Genomic DNA, 18,305 nt, shown 5'->3' on the forward strand with positions numbered 1-18,305 from the left:
TCCCGGGGTGGGAGATGTGTCTGGATTTGTCTATTTCTGCTTCAGCCTCTGCGATTTCAGGTCAGTTTCACAACAACAGGAAAAACGCGCGGAGAGAGAGGGATAAACTTTTGGCAAAGTTTCTGGGTTCTGCCTTTATAATTCACAGCGCAGAACCCATTTAGAACAAAGAACAGCACAGCGCAGGAACAGGCTCATCGGCCCTCCAAGCCTGCGCCGATTATGTCTGTCTAAACTAAAATGTTCTGCATTTCCGGGATCTGTATCCCTTGAATCCCACCTTATTCATGTATTGCACCAACTCCCCTGCCAGCGCATTCCAAGCACTCCACACTCTCTTGTAAAAAACATGCTTTACATATCTCCTCAAACCTTTCCCATTCTCACCTTAAACCTATGTCCCCTAGTACTGACTTTTCCACCCTGGGAAATAGGTCCAACTATCCATTCTGTCCATGCCATTCAATTTTGTAGACCTCTATCAGGTCGTCCCTCAACCACCGTTATCCCAGTGAAAACAATCTGTGTTTATCCAACGTCTCCTCATGGCTAATAACCTCCAGACCAGGCAAAATCATGGTAAACGCCTTCTGTACCCTCTCCAAAGCATCCACATCCTTCTGGTAGTGTGGCAGCCAGAATTGTAAGCAATATTCCCAACGTGGCCTAACAGGTTCTGTACAGCTGCAGCATGACTTGCCAATTTTTATACTCAATGCCATGACCAATGAAGGCAAGCGTGCCTTATGCCTTCTTGGCTACCTTATTGCCTGCATTGCCGATTTCAGTGATCTGTGGACCTGTAAGCTCATAAGATACAGGAGCAGAATTAGGCCATTTAACCCATCAAGTCCGCTCCGCCATTCGATCATGGTTGATCTCACGCTGGCCTTAACTCCACCGTCCTCCTTCTTCTCAACAACTCTTCAGCCCATTATCAATTAAAAATCTGTCTAACTCCTCAAATTTTCTCACTGCCCCGCCATCCACCGCAGACTGAGGTAGCAAATTCCACAGATTATCATAGAATTTACCGTGCAGAAGGAGGCCATTCGGCCCATCGAGTCTGCACCGGCTCCTGGAAAGAGCACCCTACCCAAGGTTAACACCTCCACCCTATCCCCATAACCCAGTAATCCCACCCAACACTAAGGGCAATTTATCATGTCCAATCCACCTAACTTGCACATCTTTGGACTGTGGGAGGAAACCGGAGCACCCGGAGGAAACCCACGCACACACGGGGAGGATGTGCAGACTTCGCACAGACAGTGACCCAAGCTGGAATTGAACCTGGGACCCTGGAGCTGTGAAGCGATTGTGCTATCCACAATGCTACCGTGCTGCCCAAGATGATTGATGAAGGAAGGACAGTCGATGTTGTCTACATGGACTTCAGTAAAGCCTTTTACAAGTTCCCTCGTGGTAGACTGATACAAAAGGTGAAGTCACACGGGATCAGAGGTGAGTTGGCAAGATGGATACAGAACTGGCTCAGTCATAGAAGTCAGAGGGTAGCAGTGGAAGCATGCTTTTCTGAATGGAAAACGGTTCAATCACTCTTCATATGACAAACCCTTCATCTCTGGAATCAATCTAGTGAACCTCCTCTGAACTTCCTCCAATGCCATTACATCTTTCCTCAAATAAGGGGACCTAAACTGTGCACAATACTCCACATGTGGTCTCACTAATGCCTTGTATAGTTTCAACAACACTTCCTTACCTTTATTCCTTTAGCTATAAATGCCAACGTTCCATTCACGTTATTATCTGCTGTATCTGCATGCTAGTTTTCTGTGACTCATGAATGAGGACCCCCACCTCCCTCTACAACGGTGCACCCCAAAGTCTCCCCCCAGTTAGATAAGTTGCCCAGAACTCTCTGCCTGTCAATACTCCTAAGGGTTCTGTCATTTACTGTTTAATTCCCATCTGCAGAAAATGCATTATCTCACATTTGTCCAGATGAAACTCCATCTGCCATTTCTCCGCCCAAGTCTTCAACCAATCTATATCCTGCTGTATCTTCTGATAATCCTCTTCACTATCTGCAGCTCCACCAATCTTTGTGTTGTCCGCAAACTTGCTAATCAGACGAGCTACATTTTCCTCCAACTCATTATATATACTACAAACAACAACGGTCCAAGCACTGACCCTGCGGAACACTATTTGTCATAGCCTTCCATTCAGAAAAGCATGCTTCCACTACTACCTTCTGTCTTCCATGACCGAGCCAGTTCTGTATCCATCTTGCCAACTCACCTCTGGTCCCATGTGACTTCACCTTTTGTATCAGTCTACCATGAGGGAATTTGTCAAAGGCTTTACTGAAATCCATGTAGACAACATCCACTGTCCTTCCTTCATCAATCATCTTCGCCAATTCCTCAAAAACGTTAGTGAGACGTGACTTCCCCTCCACAAAACCATACTGCCTCTTGCTGATCAGTCCATTTGTTTCCAAATGTGAGAAAAACTTGTCCCTAAGAATCTTCTTCAATAATTTCCCTACCACTGACGTAAAGCTAACCAGCCTATAATTTTCTGGATTTTCCCTGCTATCGTTCTTAAACAAAGGAACAACATTGTCTCTTCTCCAGTCCTCTGGGACCTCACCTGTAGCCAATGAGGATACAAAGATTTCAGTCAAGGTCCACGCAATTCCTTCTCTTGGCTCCCTCAGTATTCTATGGTAGATCCCATCAAGCCCTGGGGACTTATCCACTTTAATGTTTTTTAAGACATCCAACACCCCCTCCTTTTGATATCACCAGACTATCTACACATCCTTCCCTAGACTCATCATCTATCAAGTCCTTCTCTTTGGTGAATACTGATGAAAGTACTCATTTAGTACGTCGTCCATTTCCTCTGGCTCCACACGTAGATTCCCTCCCTCCTCTGTCCTTGACTGGGCCAACCCTTTCTCTGGCTACCCTCTTGTTCTTTATATAAGTATAAAATGCCTTGGAACTCTCCTTAGCCCTGTTTGCCAAGGCCTTTTCATGACCCCTTTTAGCCCTCCTGACTCCTTGTTTAAAGCTCCTTCCTGCTTTCCTTCTACTCTTCAAGGGCTTCATCTGTTCTCAACCTTCTAGACCTTACGAATGCTTCCTTTTCCTTTTTTGACTAGGCTCATAATATCCCTCGTTTTCCAAGGTTCCCAAAACTTGCCATACTTATCCTTCATCCTCACAGGAACATGCCGGCCCTGAATTCTAATCAACTGATGTTTCCCACATGTCAGATGTTGATTTACCCTCAAACAGCTGCCCCCAATCTAAATTCTTCAGTTCCGATTAATATGCTTGTAATTAGTCTTTCCCCAATTTAGCACATTCACCCAAGGACTACTCTTATTCTTATCCTCAAGTACCTTAAAACGTGCGGATGTATGGTGACTGTTCCCAAAATGCACCTCTACTGAAAATTCAACCACCTGGCTGGGCTCATTTCCCAATACCAGGTCCAATATGGCCCCTCCCCGAATTGGACTATTTACATATTGCTTCAGAAAGCCTCCTGGATGCTTCTTACAAACTCGGCCCATCAAAGCCTCTAGCACTAAATCAGTCCCAGACAATATAGTGAAGTTAATATCACCCACAACAACCCTGTTGCGTTTACATCTTTCCAAAATCTGTCTTCATATCTCTCTTGATCCCTCTCACCTGTTCTCTCTCCCCAAACATCTTGCGCCCTCTCACAGTTTCACTCTCCCAACATCCTTGCTCCCCTTCCTGAGCCCCCTCACTCCAACAATAGGGAGTGACAGTGGCGTAGTGTAGTGTCACTGGACTAATAATCCGGTGTCCCTGGCTAACGTGCATAGTGGTTAGCACTGTGGCTTCACAGCGCCTGGGTCCCAGGTTCGATTCCCAGCTGGGTCACTGTCTATGCGGGTTTCCTCCAGGTGCTCCGGTTTCCTCCCACAGTCCAATGACGTGCAGGTTAGGTGGATTTGCCACACTAAATTGCCCTTAGTGTCCAAAAAGATTAGGAGTTATTGGGTTAGGGAGATAGGGTGGAAGTGAGGGCTTAAGTGGGTCGGTGCAGACTGGATTGTCCAAATGGCCTCCTTCTGCACTGTATGTTCTAGGTTCCAATCCTCTGGGGGCCTGGGTTCAAATCCCACCAGGCCAATTGGTGGAATTTAAATTCAAGTAACAAAGGCTGGAATTAAAAGTCAGTCTCAGTAGTGGTGACCATGAAACCATGGTTGACAATTGTAAAAACTCACCGAGTTCACTAATGCCATTCTTACCTTAGCCTACATGTGACTCTTAGATCCACAGTAATATGGTTGACTCTGTGCTTCTTTCTGAATTGGCCTAGCAAGCCACTTAGTTCAATGGGAAACAAATGCCAGTCATGTCCACATTCCATAATAAAAAAGAATAAAATAAAATAACTGCACTAAAGCAAAAGTGGGTGGTCAAGTCTGGCAGCACTATTTCGATAAGTTCCTCAATTTACAAACCATGCAGAAACGTGCTATTAGAATGAGGTTTTAACCAGGGGTTCTCTGTACAACTAAACAACAATTAAGCTCCCTCAGGGCAAACTGCCATTTCCACCACCAGCCATTCTATCACCTCTGATGGAGTCTACCAATTTATTACCCAATAGTAGGAGTTTTATATTGTCACTCCACGTCTACCCAGAAGTGAGTAGAGACTGTTCTAACTAATTTTATCCAGAAAAAAGACATCCATCAGAGTCAGACTTGAATCCAAATTGAGAAGGTGAAAGGGCAGCAAATGTAAGGTGCCACCAATTTACTTATAGATAGAAACTGTGAAGTGTCATGACACATCCTATCAGTCTCATAGATTTACCAGTTTTTTTTTCAAATCGATAACACTAAATATAATGTAATAGTTTTCAAGGGTCAATTTTATGACGATCTATAGGTTTTCAATTTCCATACAATGGGCTTTAGGAACTTGTCAGAACGTCCAAATGGATTCCCTGAGCATGTACTTTACAGCAGGGCACCAGATAGCACAATCTTCCTAGGAGTTGCCTCCTGATCGGCCTCAACATGGAGTGGGCCTTGGAAGAGTAGATACAAACAACAGAGGTCTGTATCTGCCAGACCGCTAGGTCTCAAACCCTGGCTAGTACAGGAATTATAAATTTCTCAATGGATCTGTGATTAATATTCAGAACTGAGAAGGCTAACATTCAGGCTACTAAAATTCTTGTTGTCAAATCAAGTGTATAAAAGAGCTCGGTCGCTAAGCAGAAAATGAAAAATTAGTTCAACTCAACGCAACAGAGAAATTGAGAACCATTTCTGAATTTGCAAAAATAACAAAGAACTTAATTTTCTCACCTGTTGACTCTCATTAAGTGCAAGACTTGCGCAGGAGATCGAGAACTGGACGACAAATACCAAGAACAAAATGATCATATACTGATAATCAGTAGTTAAGGAAGCAAATATTAATAAAATCTTTTGCTGATCTTATGATATATTTTAATAGGCAACTACCACATCAGAAAATATCTGACCTGAACAAAATCAGCCAACTTGTCATTATGTTAAGTATTTTTGGTCATTTATCTATAAATTTGAAAGTAATACATTTTTCTCAAGAGTGGTTATGGTCTGAAATACCCTAACAGTTTCAATTGTGGTTTCCAAAAGGAAATTGGCTAAGCACCTGAAGATAAAAAGTACTTACAAGGTCATGAGGCTAGGACAGGGGAGTTAAACTAGCTCAGGCTTGTCCAACCTGTGGCCCAGATCTTAGCCCCTGAAGATATTCTATATGGCCCCAAGAACCAAAATGCCAGTAAGACAGATTAAGAGAGGTTGAAGGTTCTCAAGTGGCTGCTCCTCCAATCACAGGTTGTTCCTCTCCTGCACTTCAATCATTAACAAGAGTACAGTAGACAGGAGAGGGAAAAATGTAATTTTACCCGAACTACAGCTTCATTTTCAGTTAATCAATACAATGTTAAATTACAGAAGCAATACTTCATTATATTTCTAACAGGTGCCTGTTTAATCTCGAATATGAATGATTATTTATAGTCTTCCTCATTCTGTTCATCTGTGCACATTATTGTGGAAATAATGCAAATTCCACAAATAGGCGGCATGGTGGCACAGTGGTTAGCACTGCTGCCTACCAGCACCAGGGATCCGGATTCAATTCCGGCCTTAGAGTTTGCACGTTCTCCCCGTGTCTGCGTCAGTTTCCTCCCACAATCCAAAGAGGTGCAGGTTTGGTGGATTGGCCATGCTAAATTGCCCCTTGGTGTCCAATGGTTAGGTGGGTTACGGGGATCGGGCAGAGTGCTCTTTCAGAAGATCGCTGTAGACTTGTTGGGCCAAATGGCCTCCTTCTCCACTGTAGAGATTCATTGATCCTATGAAACAGTGCCATGGCATATTAGTTGTCTCAATACCTAAACAGTCCAAGAACAGAGTAGAGTCATTTGATTTACACACATTGGAAACTGATCTATCCCAAATGTCCCATCTATTGTTTACATGCATCCTTGATTCAGCCATCTTCCCAAATTATCTGTAGTTCAGCCAGCAGAGGGACTCAGTTGTTCTGCAAATATGCAAAGGCAATTAAATTTTAAGGATTTTGTTCATTTTACTAGCTTATCAGAATTTCAATCAGCGTTAATAATCCTAACTAAGCAGCTGGATAGGGTTTGGTCATTCTGCTAAATCAACAGGTTAGCCTTCTTGAATTTCAGAGAAAATTAGTTCAGATTTGGTCATTCTAATGGAGTTAATATTTTGCTTAAATGGCTTCTCCTGGACGAATAAATAAAGTCAAACTTTCGAAGTCGGTAAACACTTCAACTTAGATACGTGAACAATTGTAATAATTTTCACTTTATTTAAAAATGGAGGAAATAGTGAAAAGCCTTAAATTCTGGTAATACATTTTCTTGTTCATGGATATCAACGTGTTAAGCAAATATTAGAGCAGTGTCATCCTGCATAACTAGACTAACCACGCTTTCTGTGAAGTCAAACAAAGGGACCATTGCCAGATATTTATTTTCCCCACAATGCATTTAACTTCCTGTGGCAGCATATAGGATCCATTAACTTACCCACGTGCAGGCACAAACCATTTTCCAACTACTTCATACACACACGATTGCTCCAATTTCCTTCAACCGCTGTCCTGACATTTTCTTTCCATTTTTAGAATAATTTTCTCCCTTCCAATTACTTAGAATTTTACAGCACAGGAAAAGTACATTTGGCAGAATAGTATATAGGAGTGCGGGTCGTATAGGCCCATAGCCCTATTGAATGTAGATGCCAAGATATTGGCAAAGGTTTTGGCAGTAATGCTGGAGGGATGTCTCCCGAAGGTGATTGGGGAGGATCAGACTGGGTTCGTGAAGAGACGGCAGCTGTTCTCGTAAGTGAGGAGGTTGCTGAATGTGATCTTGTCTCCGGCGGGGGGAAAGGAGACGGAGGTGGTGGTGACACTGTACGCAGAGAAGGCTTTTGATTGGGTAGAGTTGAATTACTTGATGGCGGCATTGGAAGGATTTGGAAATGGGTCACGGTTTGTGGTGTGGGTACATCTGTTGCACAAGGAGCCGATGGTGAGCGCTCGCACTAACAGTACGAATTCGGGGCACATTGCTCTGCACAGGGGTTGAGGAAGGGGTGCCCTATGCCCCCCACTGTTGTTTGCACTGGCTGTAGAGCCCTTGTCCATCGTTCTAAGGAGCTCGGGACTATGGAAGGGATAGTGAAGTGGGGTCAGATAGAGCATAGGGTATCCTTACACACTGATGGTCTGTTATTGTATATCTTGGAACCGAGCACATCAGTGGGAGTACAATTGAGCTGCTGCAAACATTCAAGACGTTCCCAGGTACAAATTGAACTTTGGCAAGAGTGAGTATATCATGGTCTCCCAGATGGGAGTCGGGGCTGGGGTAAGAGGGTTGCCATTCGTTTGGTGCCAATCCACTTTCGGTACTTGGAGGTATAGGTGGCTCGGGATTGGGGTGGCCTCCGAAGAGATAATTTTACTAGTCTAGTGGGGAAGGTGGAGGCTCATTTGTCAAGGTGGGAGAACTTCTCCCCATCATTGGAGGACCATATTCAGGCAGTTTAAGTGAACGTTTTCACGATTTTTGTTCTTATTCCAGTGCCTACCAATCGTTTTACTGAAATCCTTCTTCAAGGAGATGGACAAATTGATCTCCTCGTTTATCCGGGGGGGGGGGGGCAGGATTAGGAGGGTGTGTCTTGCAGAGAGGCGACAGGTGGGGAGGGTTGGGCCTCTCAAACTTGTTGTCTTATTATTAAGTGGCGATTGTGGAGAAGGTGCAGGGGACCAAGGAGGGGGAGGCCCGATGCTGGCAACGGCGCCACTCCCGATAGCTCCAGGAAAGTGCTCGGTGAGTCACATGGTGGTGGCCACTTTGGAGATGTGGAAGTAGTTTAGGCTTCATTTTAAGCTGGGGGTCGGGGGGGTGCTGATTAGGGGGAATCATGGGAGGGTGGAAGCAAGGGTTCAGTGATGGGACGAGTAGGGGAATATCAAGGAAATGAAGGACTTGTTTCTTGATGGATGATTCGTGAGTCTGGAGTTGGGAAAGAAATATGGATTGCCGCAGGGGGGTTTAGGTACCTGCATGCTCAGGATTTTGCAAGGAAGGTGTTCCCGACCTCGATAGTGCCGGTCTCCTCTTTGCTGGAGGCAGCGCTGCCACCGGTAGGTGGAGAGGGTGGTTGTTTCGGCGATCTATGGGAGGATGCTGGAGGAGGACAGGATATCTATGGAGAGGATTAAGGCGAAGTGGGCAGAGGACTTGGGGAGGCAATGGAAGAGGGACTGTGGAGTGAGGTGTTGCTTTGGGTAAATGCCGCAACCTCGTTTACGAGGCTGGGTTGAACAGTTGAAATTTATGCAAAGGGCGCACCTCACAAAATCAAGGAAGAGTTTTTGACCCCAAAGTGATGTTTGAGCTGGAGGGAGGGGGGGGGGGGGGGGGGGGGGGGGGGGGTTGTGTGAAGGAAGGGTTCTACAATTCTTGGGGTTTGTTTATTATGCACTTTCGGAGTTGGTTGCCGTTGACTGTTGAGGGGGGAACTGTTCTCTTTTACATATTGTTGCTGTTGATCTATTTCTGATTCTCTTTTGTATGGTGAAAATTATGAAAATATTGCGAATTAAAATATATTTTTTAAAAATAGGTTATGTTAATGTTTACACGCCAAAGGATCTTCTTCCCGTCTTACTTTTATTGCATTGTATCGACACATCATTTGATAGAGGTTTGTTTTGATCAGTGAGTAGGTAGATTGTAGTCACAGAGCAATATTAGAAACCAGTTACTCAGTATGTTATGGCATATTGCTGCATAGAGTAAGCTAGTAGGGTTAGTGGGCAGCATGGTAGCACTGTTGTTTCACAGCTCCAGGGTCCCAGGCTCGATTCCTGCTTGGGTCACTGTGTGGAGTCTGCACATTCTCCCCATGTCTGCGTGGGTTTCCTCCGGGTACTCCTGTTTCCTCCCACAAGTCCCGAAAGACGTGCTCGTTAGGTGAATTGGACATTCTGAATTCTCCCTGGACCCGAACAGGCACGGAATGTGGTGACTAGGTGCTTTCACATTGCATTGTTAATGTAAGCCTACTTGTGACAATAAAGATTATTATCTGGTGACAAGAATTAAGGGTGGGATTCTCCGTCTCGCCGCACCAACTTTCTGGTGTGGCATGTTCCCCCCAGCAGTGGAATTCTCCGTCCCGCCAGCCGGCCAATGGGGTTTCTCACCGTGGGCAGCCCACACTGCGGGAAATTCCTAACCGCTGGTGTGCTGTTGGCGCAACGGAGAATCCTGCGAGCGGAGAATTCAGCCCTAAGTATTCCAATGCTGAATCTTATCACTGCAGAAAATAGTCATAAATATCTGGATCATGCGGAAATGTGCATTTGCTATAGAAAATCCAACTAATGACAAGCTTCTAATTCACCAATGTTTGATTTTTCATTTGATCGAGCTGCATTAATGGATGAATGCACCCCACACATACTGAGCCAAGTATCAAAAATGATCACGTGAACAAATTCAAAATATTTACCTAACACAGGAGGTTGGACAAGACTGCTCCAATTTGCCTTCTTCATTGTGCAACTTGAGAAGTATACATCAACTTTGTAAAACTTAATGGAGGCAGAAAGCAAAGCACTCTGACAACCTTTCAGCTCTCTCACATGGTTTGTCTTGCAGCAGTTTGGCCATTTAAGTAGGTAGAACCTCTATGTGCTTCTAATGCCACACAAAATTCTTTGGAATCAAGACCCACTAAGATCATTGCTGGTGGAACCAACTTCCCCATTATCTATTCAGGAGTTTACGGGTGGTGCACCAACTGGTCTGGACTGGACAATGCTCTACCAAATTTCATTCCAATATGGATATTTTGTATTTGATTACTGGAACATGATTTAGAAATGTGGGCAGAGGAAGCACTTAAAGGCACCAATCCAAGGTCAACTGTAAAAGGAATGTGGGAGGTGTGGTCAAAGGACTGTCACCATCAGGATACCTACCATCGTTACATGTTATTCTCTTTCATATAATAACAGAGCATACACTGCAATACCGCAGCATGACTCAAGATATATTGACACGCAACCAGTCATAAGGATTAGTTGCAAAAATGTTTACATTTGGTTTGGTACCTTTTTCATTTAATCTGGTCCCAACACTCAAATTAGTTTGAAACAAATAAGTAACTGCAGTCTACATGGACACCATTTAGAAGGATGGCTCAAATTGGAAGCTTGAGGAATGGAGCTAAGCTCATACTGTACACATATTTCAGACATCTACCAACTGCAGTATTTTGCTTCTAACCATGTGTACAATTAGATCTGTTGAATGTGTACAGGACAGTCAATTAACTTTGAATCTATTATTCAAGATTAAACACTAATCGGGAATACACACAGCATGTGCCAGAGTTATTCAGAAAATCTGCTTAGAACTTTCAAAAGTCAGGCTCTGATTACACAATGATCAGTTGCTGTACATGGGCAAGGAACAGGCTCTGCAAGTATACCCCTGGGAAACTAGCCCCTGTGGATTATATGGCATTTTCAATGGATTTGAGATGTCCACTTTAATGTGCACAGGGAGACCTTGATGCTATTGCTCATGGGTAATCCCAGGATATAACAGGGCTTTTTTTGTACCGATGTTTAATCCAATTCCAATATGTCTCAGCCATATCACACTGGTTCAAATCATGGTTGCACGTCTGAAATTGGTTCATTTTCACACCAGTCATTCTGTGATTTATGAATAAGATAACCAATTTAGAGATGTTTTTTTAAAGCTGTGGACTGGACACATCACCAGTAGAAACAGGATTGAAACTATGTAAATGTAATATGTGAAAGAATCTTAAACCCAATAGCCTTTCATCCTATTTAACTCAGTTAGCAACGTGAACACAGGCGAAAGACCAGCACCTAACCCACTACACCATCCAATCATCCAACAAATCAATGCTGCCTCATGGTTTCACTGACATTTTTTGCACCCAATCATAACAGAATTATAAAAAAAATGAATGGTGCATTTTACTGTGTATATTTCTATTTTGTACTTACTCCAGTTCTCTTCCATGCATCATTAAAACCCATTTTTTGAACTGTCTCAATGATCAAAGTAAATATTAATTATTTTCTGTTAAAGGATACAAAAAACAGCAACACTTGGTGATGCTTAATGGCTCCCAATAGTCCAATCAAAGCAATAAAGAAAAGAAAGATTCCCACACCAATTACTCCTGCGACAACAGAGAAGCTTGTAACGAGTCCAAAGGTTTTACCCCATGCTGCAATTCCAATCAGCAACAGACTCACCAGCTGTAAAAAGAAAAGCATACGTTTAGAATTACAGAGAGCCAAGTTCAGATGATAATTTTGTTCTCAGAATCACAAAAGTTTACAGTAAAGGGGAGTTCTTTCGATCATTGCTCCAACAATCAAAAGCCAATCCCATTTTCCTACATGTCCTTTAAGTACAAATATTTTTCCAATTTCCCCTCAAAATAAAGCAACAAATGAAGTCTTTGCCTCAAACACTTCCTGTGACAAAGCATTCTGTACCCTAATAACCCTCTAAATAATTTTTTTTCTGCGCCCTCTCTTCCCTCTGAGCAATGATTTGAATTTGATGATCTCTTGTCTGGCTCCCATTAAAAAAAACATTGGGCCTGGATTTTGCAGCCACGCCCACCTCAAGATCGCCATAGAAGGGACGAGGACCATATAGATGTCCGTTGACCACAAGCGAGAATTTCTGGTCGCCGGGCGAGCGTACCTGAAAAATCCTGCCCATAATTTTCTAATTCACAAATAAAACTTCAGGATTTCTCAAACTTTGTATTAAACTGGAGCTTAAGCTGCTGCATTGGAAATAGTTCCAGTATCTCGGGAGTCACTTCTTGACAATTTTCCCACTTCCACATCCTCTTGGAAAATCTATACTGTACCATCTTTATAATGTTATTACTTTTTCCACAATTCAGTGTGGTGTACAGTGCTCTGTAACCAAACAATGTTTTGTACATAATCATTACTTCCTTTCCTCTTCTACTTTACATGTATAAACAAAATGGTACCAGCTTTTTTAAAAACACATATAAAGTTTTATACTATTTTTATATAAATAATGCAGCAGAAAAAAAATACACCACACAACCGGAACCAGGACAGAACAGAGCTGAAAGTGATGTTACCCAGGGCTCAATGTTGGGACCCTTGCTTTTTCTAATTCATATAAATGATTTAGAAGTGGGTTTGGGGTGCAAAATCTCTGGGCGGGATTCTCCGATGTCATGCCGGGTCGGAGAATCACCGGCGGGCCACGCAAATCGCGCCATGAGTCCCGACGTCGGCACGCGAGTGGCCGTAAAAAAAGAGCAGAGTCCTGCCGGCACTGTTCTAACCTGCTCTGGGCCGGCGGGACTTCGGCGTTGAAGGGTCGGGTGGCGACCTTTGGGGTGCGGGGGACAAGTCCTCTGATGTGGCCTGGCCCGTGATAGGGGCCCACCGATCGGTGGCCAGCCTCGGTGGTTGGGGGCCTCCTTTCCTACGCACCAGCTCCTGTAGTCCTGCGCAATATTGCGTCGGGGCCGGCACGTTGAAGGAGGCCACTGCACATGCGCGCATTGGCGCCATGCCACTGCGCATGTCCTCGTTAGCGCCGACGCAACTGTGCATGTGCGGATCCCGCAGCACACAGTTCGCATCAGGATCTGCAGATGGAGCGGCGCGAACTGCTCCAGCACAGTGCTGGCTGCCTGGAGGGGCCAGAATTAGTCGTGGGAGCGGCCCGTTCAAGCCATCGTAAAACGCGACACCGTTTATGACGGCGTGGACACTCTGCCGCGGGATTGGAGAATCCCGCCCACAAAATGTGCAGGGAGAATACTGAATTGTGAGGATCACGCTGAGCGACTTCAGCGGGACTTTGACAAGTTGGCAAAATGGGCAGACACCTGGCAGATGAAATTGCAGCAAAATGTGAGGTAATGCATTTGGTCGAAGAAACATGGGGGAGACAATATAGGTTTAATGGTACAATGCTGAGGGGAGTACCGGAGCAGAGGGACCTTGGGGTTCAAGTGCATAATTCTAAGAAGGTGGCCAGGCAAGTTGAAACAAGAATGCTTCTAGTATCTTTGAATTTATAAATAGACGCATAGAGTATAAAAGCAAGGATGTGATGCTACACCTCTACAAATTATAGGTCAAACCACATTTGGACTACTGTATTCACTTCTGGGCACCTTATTTAAGGAAGGATGTTAAAGCACTGGAGAGAGTGCAGAGGAGATTTACTGGAATAATACCAGGAATGTGGGCCGGGATTCTCCCTTTTGGGGACTAAGTCCCCACGCCCGCCGGAAAACGGGCGAGAATCACTCCGGAATTTTTCCTCGAAAGTCCAGGGTGATTCTCTGTTTTCCAAGGGGCTGACAGAGCCCCAGCCTGCATCCCGCAACCTCTGGCTGCCGGCGGGGCCTGCTGTCCAGACTGCGCAGCCGCGCCTGCGCCGCCGACATAGTGGAGCAGTGGAGCTGCACAGCAGGCCCACGCGGAGTAAGGTAGGTCCCCCCCAGATCACGATGGTCTGCCGATCGGTGGCCCCCGATCGCGGGCCTGGTCACTACTGAGGCCACGCCCCCGGAGTCAGATTCTCCTCGACCCCCACCGCGGCCGCGGGTCCCAGCTCCCGCCAGGTGGTACCAGATGTAAACCACAGAGAATCTTCGCGGGGACCTGCTCCAATGGCCCCCGACAGGCGTCGCAACGACTGCGCGCGTGCGACTGGCGGGTCCGCGGAGAATCGCGGAAGCACCGTCGCGCCGGATTTCCGGCATGAACGGCTATTCTCCGACCCCGCCCCAGGCATGATTCCGGCGCGGAAGGTCGGAGAATTCCGCTCATGGAATTTTAGATATAAGAAAGGATTGGAAAAATTGGGCTTGTTCCTTGGAACAGAGAAGATTAGGAGGCAACCTTACTGAAATGTTAAAAATTCTGAACAATTTTTAAAGGTTACAGATGGATACTCTGTTCCCACTAGTCAGTGACTAGAGGGTCACAACTTCAAAATGGTCAGCAAGAGAGTAAGGAGTGAGATGAGGAAAAACTTCTTTACTCAGAGAATTGCTGCGGTTTGGAATGCGCTGCCTGGGAGAGTGGTGGAGGTGGATTCCATAGGTTTCAAAAGAGAGCTTATATATTTGAAAGTGATGTATTTAGAGGTCTACGGAGATAGGGTGGGGAATGGGACTAGCTATGTTGCTCGTTTGGGAGACAATGGGCCGAATGGCCTCCTCTGTGTTGTAAATTACAAAAATAAATGCAATGTAAGAACAAGCAAGACAGGGTCACTTCAGAAAAATGGACGTTAAGAACTAATAATACCCCCCGATTTAATACTGGATTATTCAGAAAGTGGGGAGGGGGAGAGAAAGAGGAGAAGGCCATATAAATTTGATAGGATAATGTCTCAGGCTGGCAGACACCTTTATGGATAGCAAAATCAAGACTAACAATATGACCCATGAGAAATTTCAGAGGAAGCTTTGCAAGAGTAAGTCAGACAATGCAGGATCTAGAACACAAGACATCATAAAACTTGCTCTCCAACTGTTTAGGTTCCACAGAAATCAGGACTTTTTCCACCGGGGAAATACAGGAGTTGAGATGCAGGCTTGTCTGATCAGGATAAAGTCTTTGATATACTTTTAAGAAGAGTTTCTCCGGATGTCAAATTGTTGGCAAAGCTGCTCAAAGGATGACAAGGAAGCATTACTGAACATATCTCCCAGCTTACAAATGTCTCTATTTCTCCAAGTATCAAATCCATAGTCTAATGTCTCCATAAAATTGTAGGGCAGATGGTAGCACAGTGGCTAGCACTGTTGCTTCACAGCGCCAGGGACCTGGGTTCGATTCCCAGCTTGGGTCACTGTCTGTGTGGAGTCTGCACGTTCTTCCGTGTCTGCGTGGGTTTCTTCTGGGTGCTCCAGTTTCCTCGCACTGTCCAAAATATGTGGTTAGGTGGATTGGTCACTCTAAATTGCCCCATCGAGTCCAAAAGTTGGTGAGTTACGGGGCTAAGGTAGAGGTCTTGGCTTAGGTAAGGTGCTCTTTCAGGGGCCGGTGTAGACTCGATGGGCCAAATGCCTACTTCTGCACTGTAAATTCTATGATTCTATGAAGATAATGGTAGACCGACTATCAAGCCAAATGGAGGTAGGATCCTTTCTAACCCACTTCCTTATAAACTTCTGATGAGAGACTAATTGGTACAATCTAAAGTTTGGGACACCCAGACTCCCCTTGGAACCTGGGAGCTGCAGCTTGGTGAACTTTAGGCAAGACTTCGTCTTACTCCAAATAAACAAATAAATCACTCCATTAATCTCTTTACAGACTCCCGCAGATAGCAAGATTGGCAACATCTGCAAGGGATACAGCAATCTAGGCAAAACATTCATCTTAACCAAAGCAATCCTACCAGCAATGAAACCGACAGGGACGACAACACAGCTTTTCTCGCCTATTACAGCACCTCGCGCAATTTTGTGAATATTCCACCATATGGTTCTGCTTCAACTAACTTTTGAGCAACAGAGTTACAAAAACACATGATCCTCAGAGAAAGAAATTCTCCTTACCTATATCTTAAATGAAGGACCCCTTATTTTTTTTTAAATAATTTTTATTCAAATTTTCACTAAATAGCAATAACAAAATACAATTTTTAAAAAAGAGGAAACAAACCCCCCATATATATACAAAAAATAAATAAATTAACACCCATCATCAACAACAAACAAATATCCACGCCCTTTGAACGCAAAACAGAGACGAACACCCCCCCCCCCCCCCCCCCCCCCCCACCCGCCCCAACGCCCCCCCAGGTTGCTGCTGCTGCTGGCCTTTTTTCTACCGTTCTGCCAGGAAATCTAGGAATGGCTGCCACCTCCTGAAGAACCCCTGCACAAATCCCCTTAGGGCAAATTTCACCCTCTCCAATTTAATAAACCCCGCCATATCGTTGATCCAGGCCTCCACGCCTGGGGCCACGCATCCTTCCACTGAAGAAGAATCCTCCGCCGAGCTAGCAGGGACGCAAAGGCCAGGATACCGGCCTCTTTCGCCTCCTGCACTCCCGGCTCCCCTGCAACCCCAAATATTGCGAGCCCCCAGCTAGGTTTGACCCTGGATCCTACCACCCTCGACACCATCCTTGCTACGCCCTTCCAAAATTCCTCCAGCGCTGGGCATGCCCAGAACATATGGGCATGGTTTGCTGGGCTCCCTGAGCACCTAACACACCTGTCCTCACTCCCAAAAAACCGGCTCATCCTTGTCCCGGTCATGTGAGCCCTATGCAGCACCTTAAATTGTATGAGGCTGAGCCTCGCGCACGAAGAGGAGGAGTTCACCCTCCCAAGGGCATCCGCCCACGTCCCCTCCTTGATCTCCTCACCCAGCTCCTCCTCCCACTTACCCTTCAGCTCCTCCACCGAGGCCTCGTGCTCCTCCTGCATCACTTGGTACGTTGCCGAGATCCTCCCCTCTCCAACCCACACCCCCGAGAGCACCCTGTCCTAGACCCCGCGCGGTGGCAACAGTGGGAATTCCGCCGCTTGCCGCCTGACAAACGCCCTTACCTGCATATACCTGAAGGTGTTCCCCGGGGGGGAGCCCGAACTTCTCCTCCAGCTCACCCAGGCTCACGAACTTCCCATCCACAAACAGGTCCCCCATCCTCCTAATACCTCCCCTGTGCCAACTCAGCAACCTGGCGTCAATTCTCCCCAGGACAAACCGGTGGTTCCCCCGTATTGGGGATCCCACCGAGCCCCCCACCTCCCCCCTGTGCCGTCTCCATTGCCCCCAAATTTTGAGGGTAGCCGCCACCACCGGGCTCGTGGTATACCTCGTTGGAGGGAGCGGCAGCGGCGCCGTCACCAGCACTTCCAGGCTCGTGCCCACACAGGACGCCATCTCCATCCTCTTCCATGCTGCCCCCTCCCCTTCCATCACCCACTTGTGCACCATCGCTGCGTTGGCAGCCCAGTAATACCCACAGAGGTTGGGCAGCGCCAGACCCCCCATCCCTACACCGCTCCAGGAACACTCTTCTCGTCCTCGGGGTCCCCTGCGCCCACACAAACCCCGCAATGCTCCTATTAACCCGCCTGAAGAAGGCCTTCGGGATAAGGATGTGGAGGCACTGGAACAGGAACAGAAATCTTGGGAGCACCGTCGTCTTGACTGACTGCACCCTACCTGCCAGAGACAGCGGCAGCATGTCCCACTTCTTAAACTCCTTCTCCATTTGCTCCACCAGCCTCGTGAGGTTAAGCTTATGCAAGCCCCCTAGCTCCTGGCCACCTGGACCACCAAGTACCTGAAGCTCCTCTCCGCCCTTTTTTAGTGGGAGCTTACCAATCACCCCCTCCTGATCCCCAGGGTGAACAACGAACAGCTCGCTCTTCCCCATGTTGAGCTTGTACCCTGAGAAATCCCCAAACTCCCTGAGAATCCTCATTACCTCTGGCATCACCCCCACTGGGTCCGCCACATACAACAAGTCATCCGCATAGAGCGACACTCGGTGTTCCTCCCCACCTCGCACCAGCCCCCTCCAGCTCCTCGACTCCCTCAACGCCATGGCCAGGGGTTCAATTGCCAGCGCAAAAAGCAGGGGGGATAAGGGACAACCCTGCCTCGTCCCTCGGTATA

General features: G+C 46.1%; 1 protein-coding gene across 1 annotated transcript in view; it reads right to left on the bottom strand.

Moving 5' to 3' along the window:
- The window catches only part of tspan13a (tetraspanin 13a), an 86,629-nt gene that overhangs the window by 27,101 nt on the left and 41,223 nt on the right, over positions 1-18,305 (bottom strand). Inside the window, exons 2-3 of the mRNA XM_038797470.1 lie at positions 11,727-11,894; positions 5,345-5,425 (exon numbers count right to left, since the gene is read on the bottom strand). Of these exons, the coding sequence (XP_038653398.1) occupies positions 5,345-5,425; positions 11,727-11,894 (249 nt within the window). The remainder of the gene's footprint in view (positions 1-5,344; positions 5,426-11,726; positions 11,895-18,305) is intronic.

Source organism: Scyliorhinus canicula, chromosome 5 (genome assembly GCF_902713615.1).
Source record: "Scyliorhinus canicula chromosome 5, sScyCan1.1, whole genome shotgun sequence".
Classification (NCBI taxonomy): Eukaryota; Metazoa; Chordata; class Chondrichthyes; order Carcharhiniformes; family Scyliorhinidae; genus Scyliorhinus; species Scyliorhinus canicula.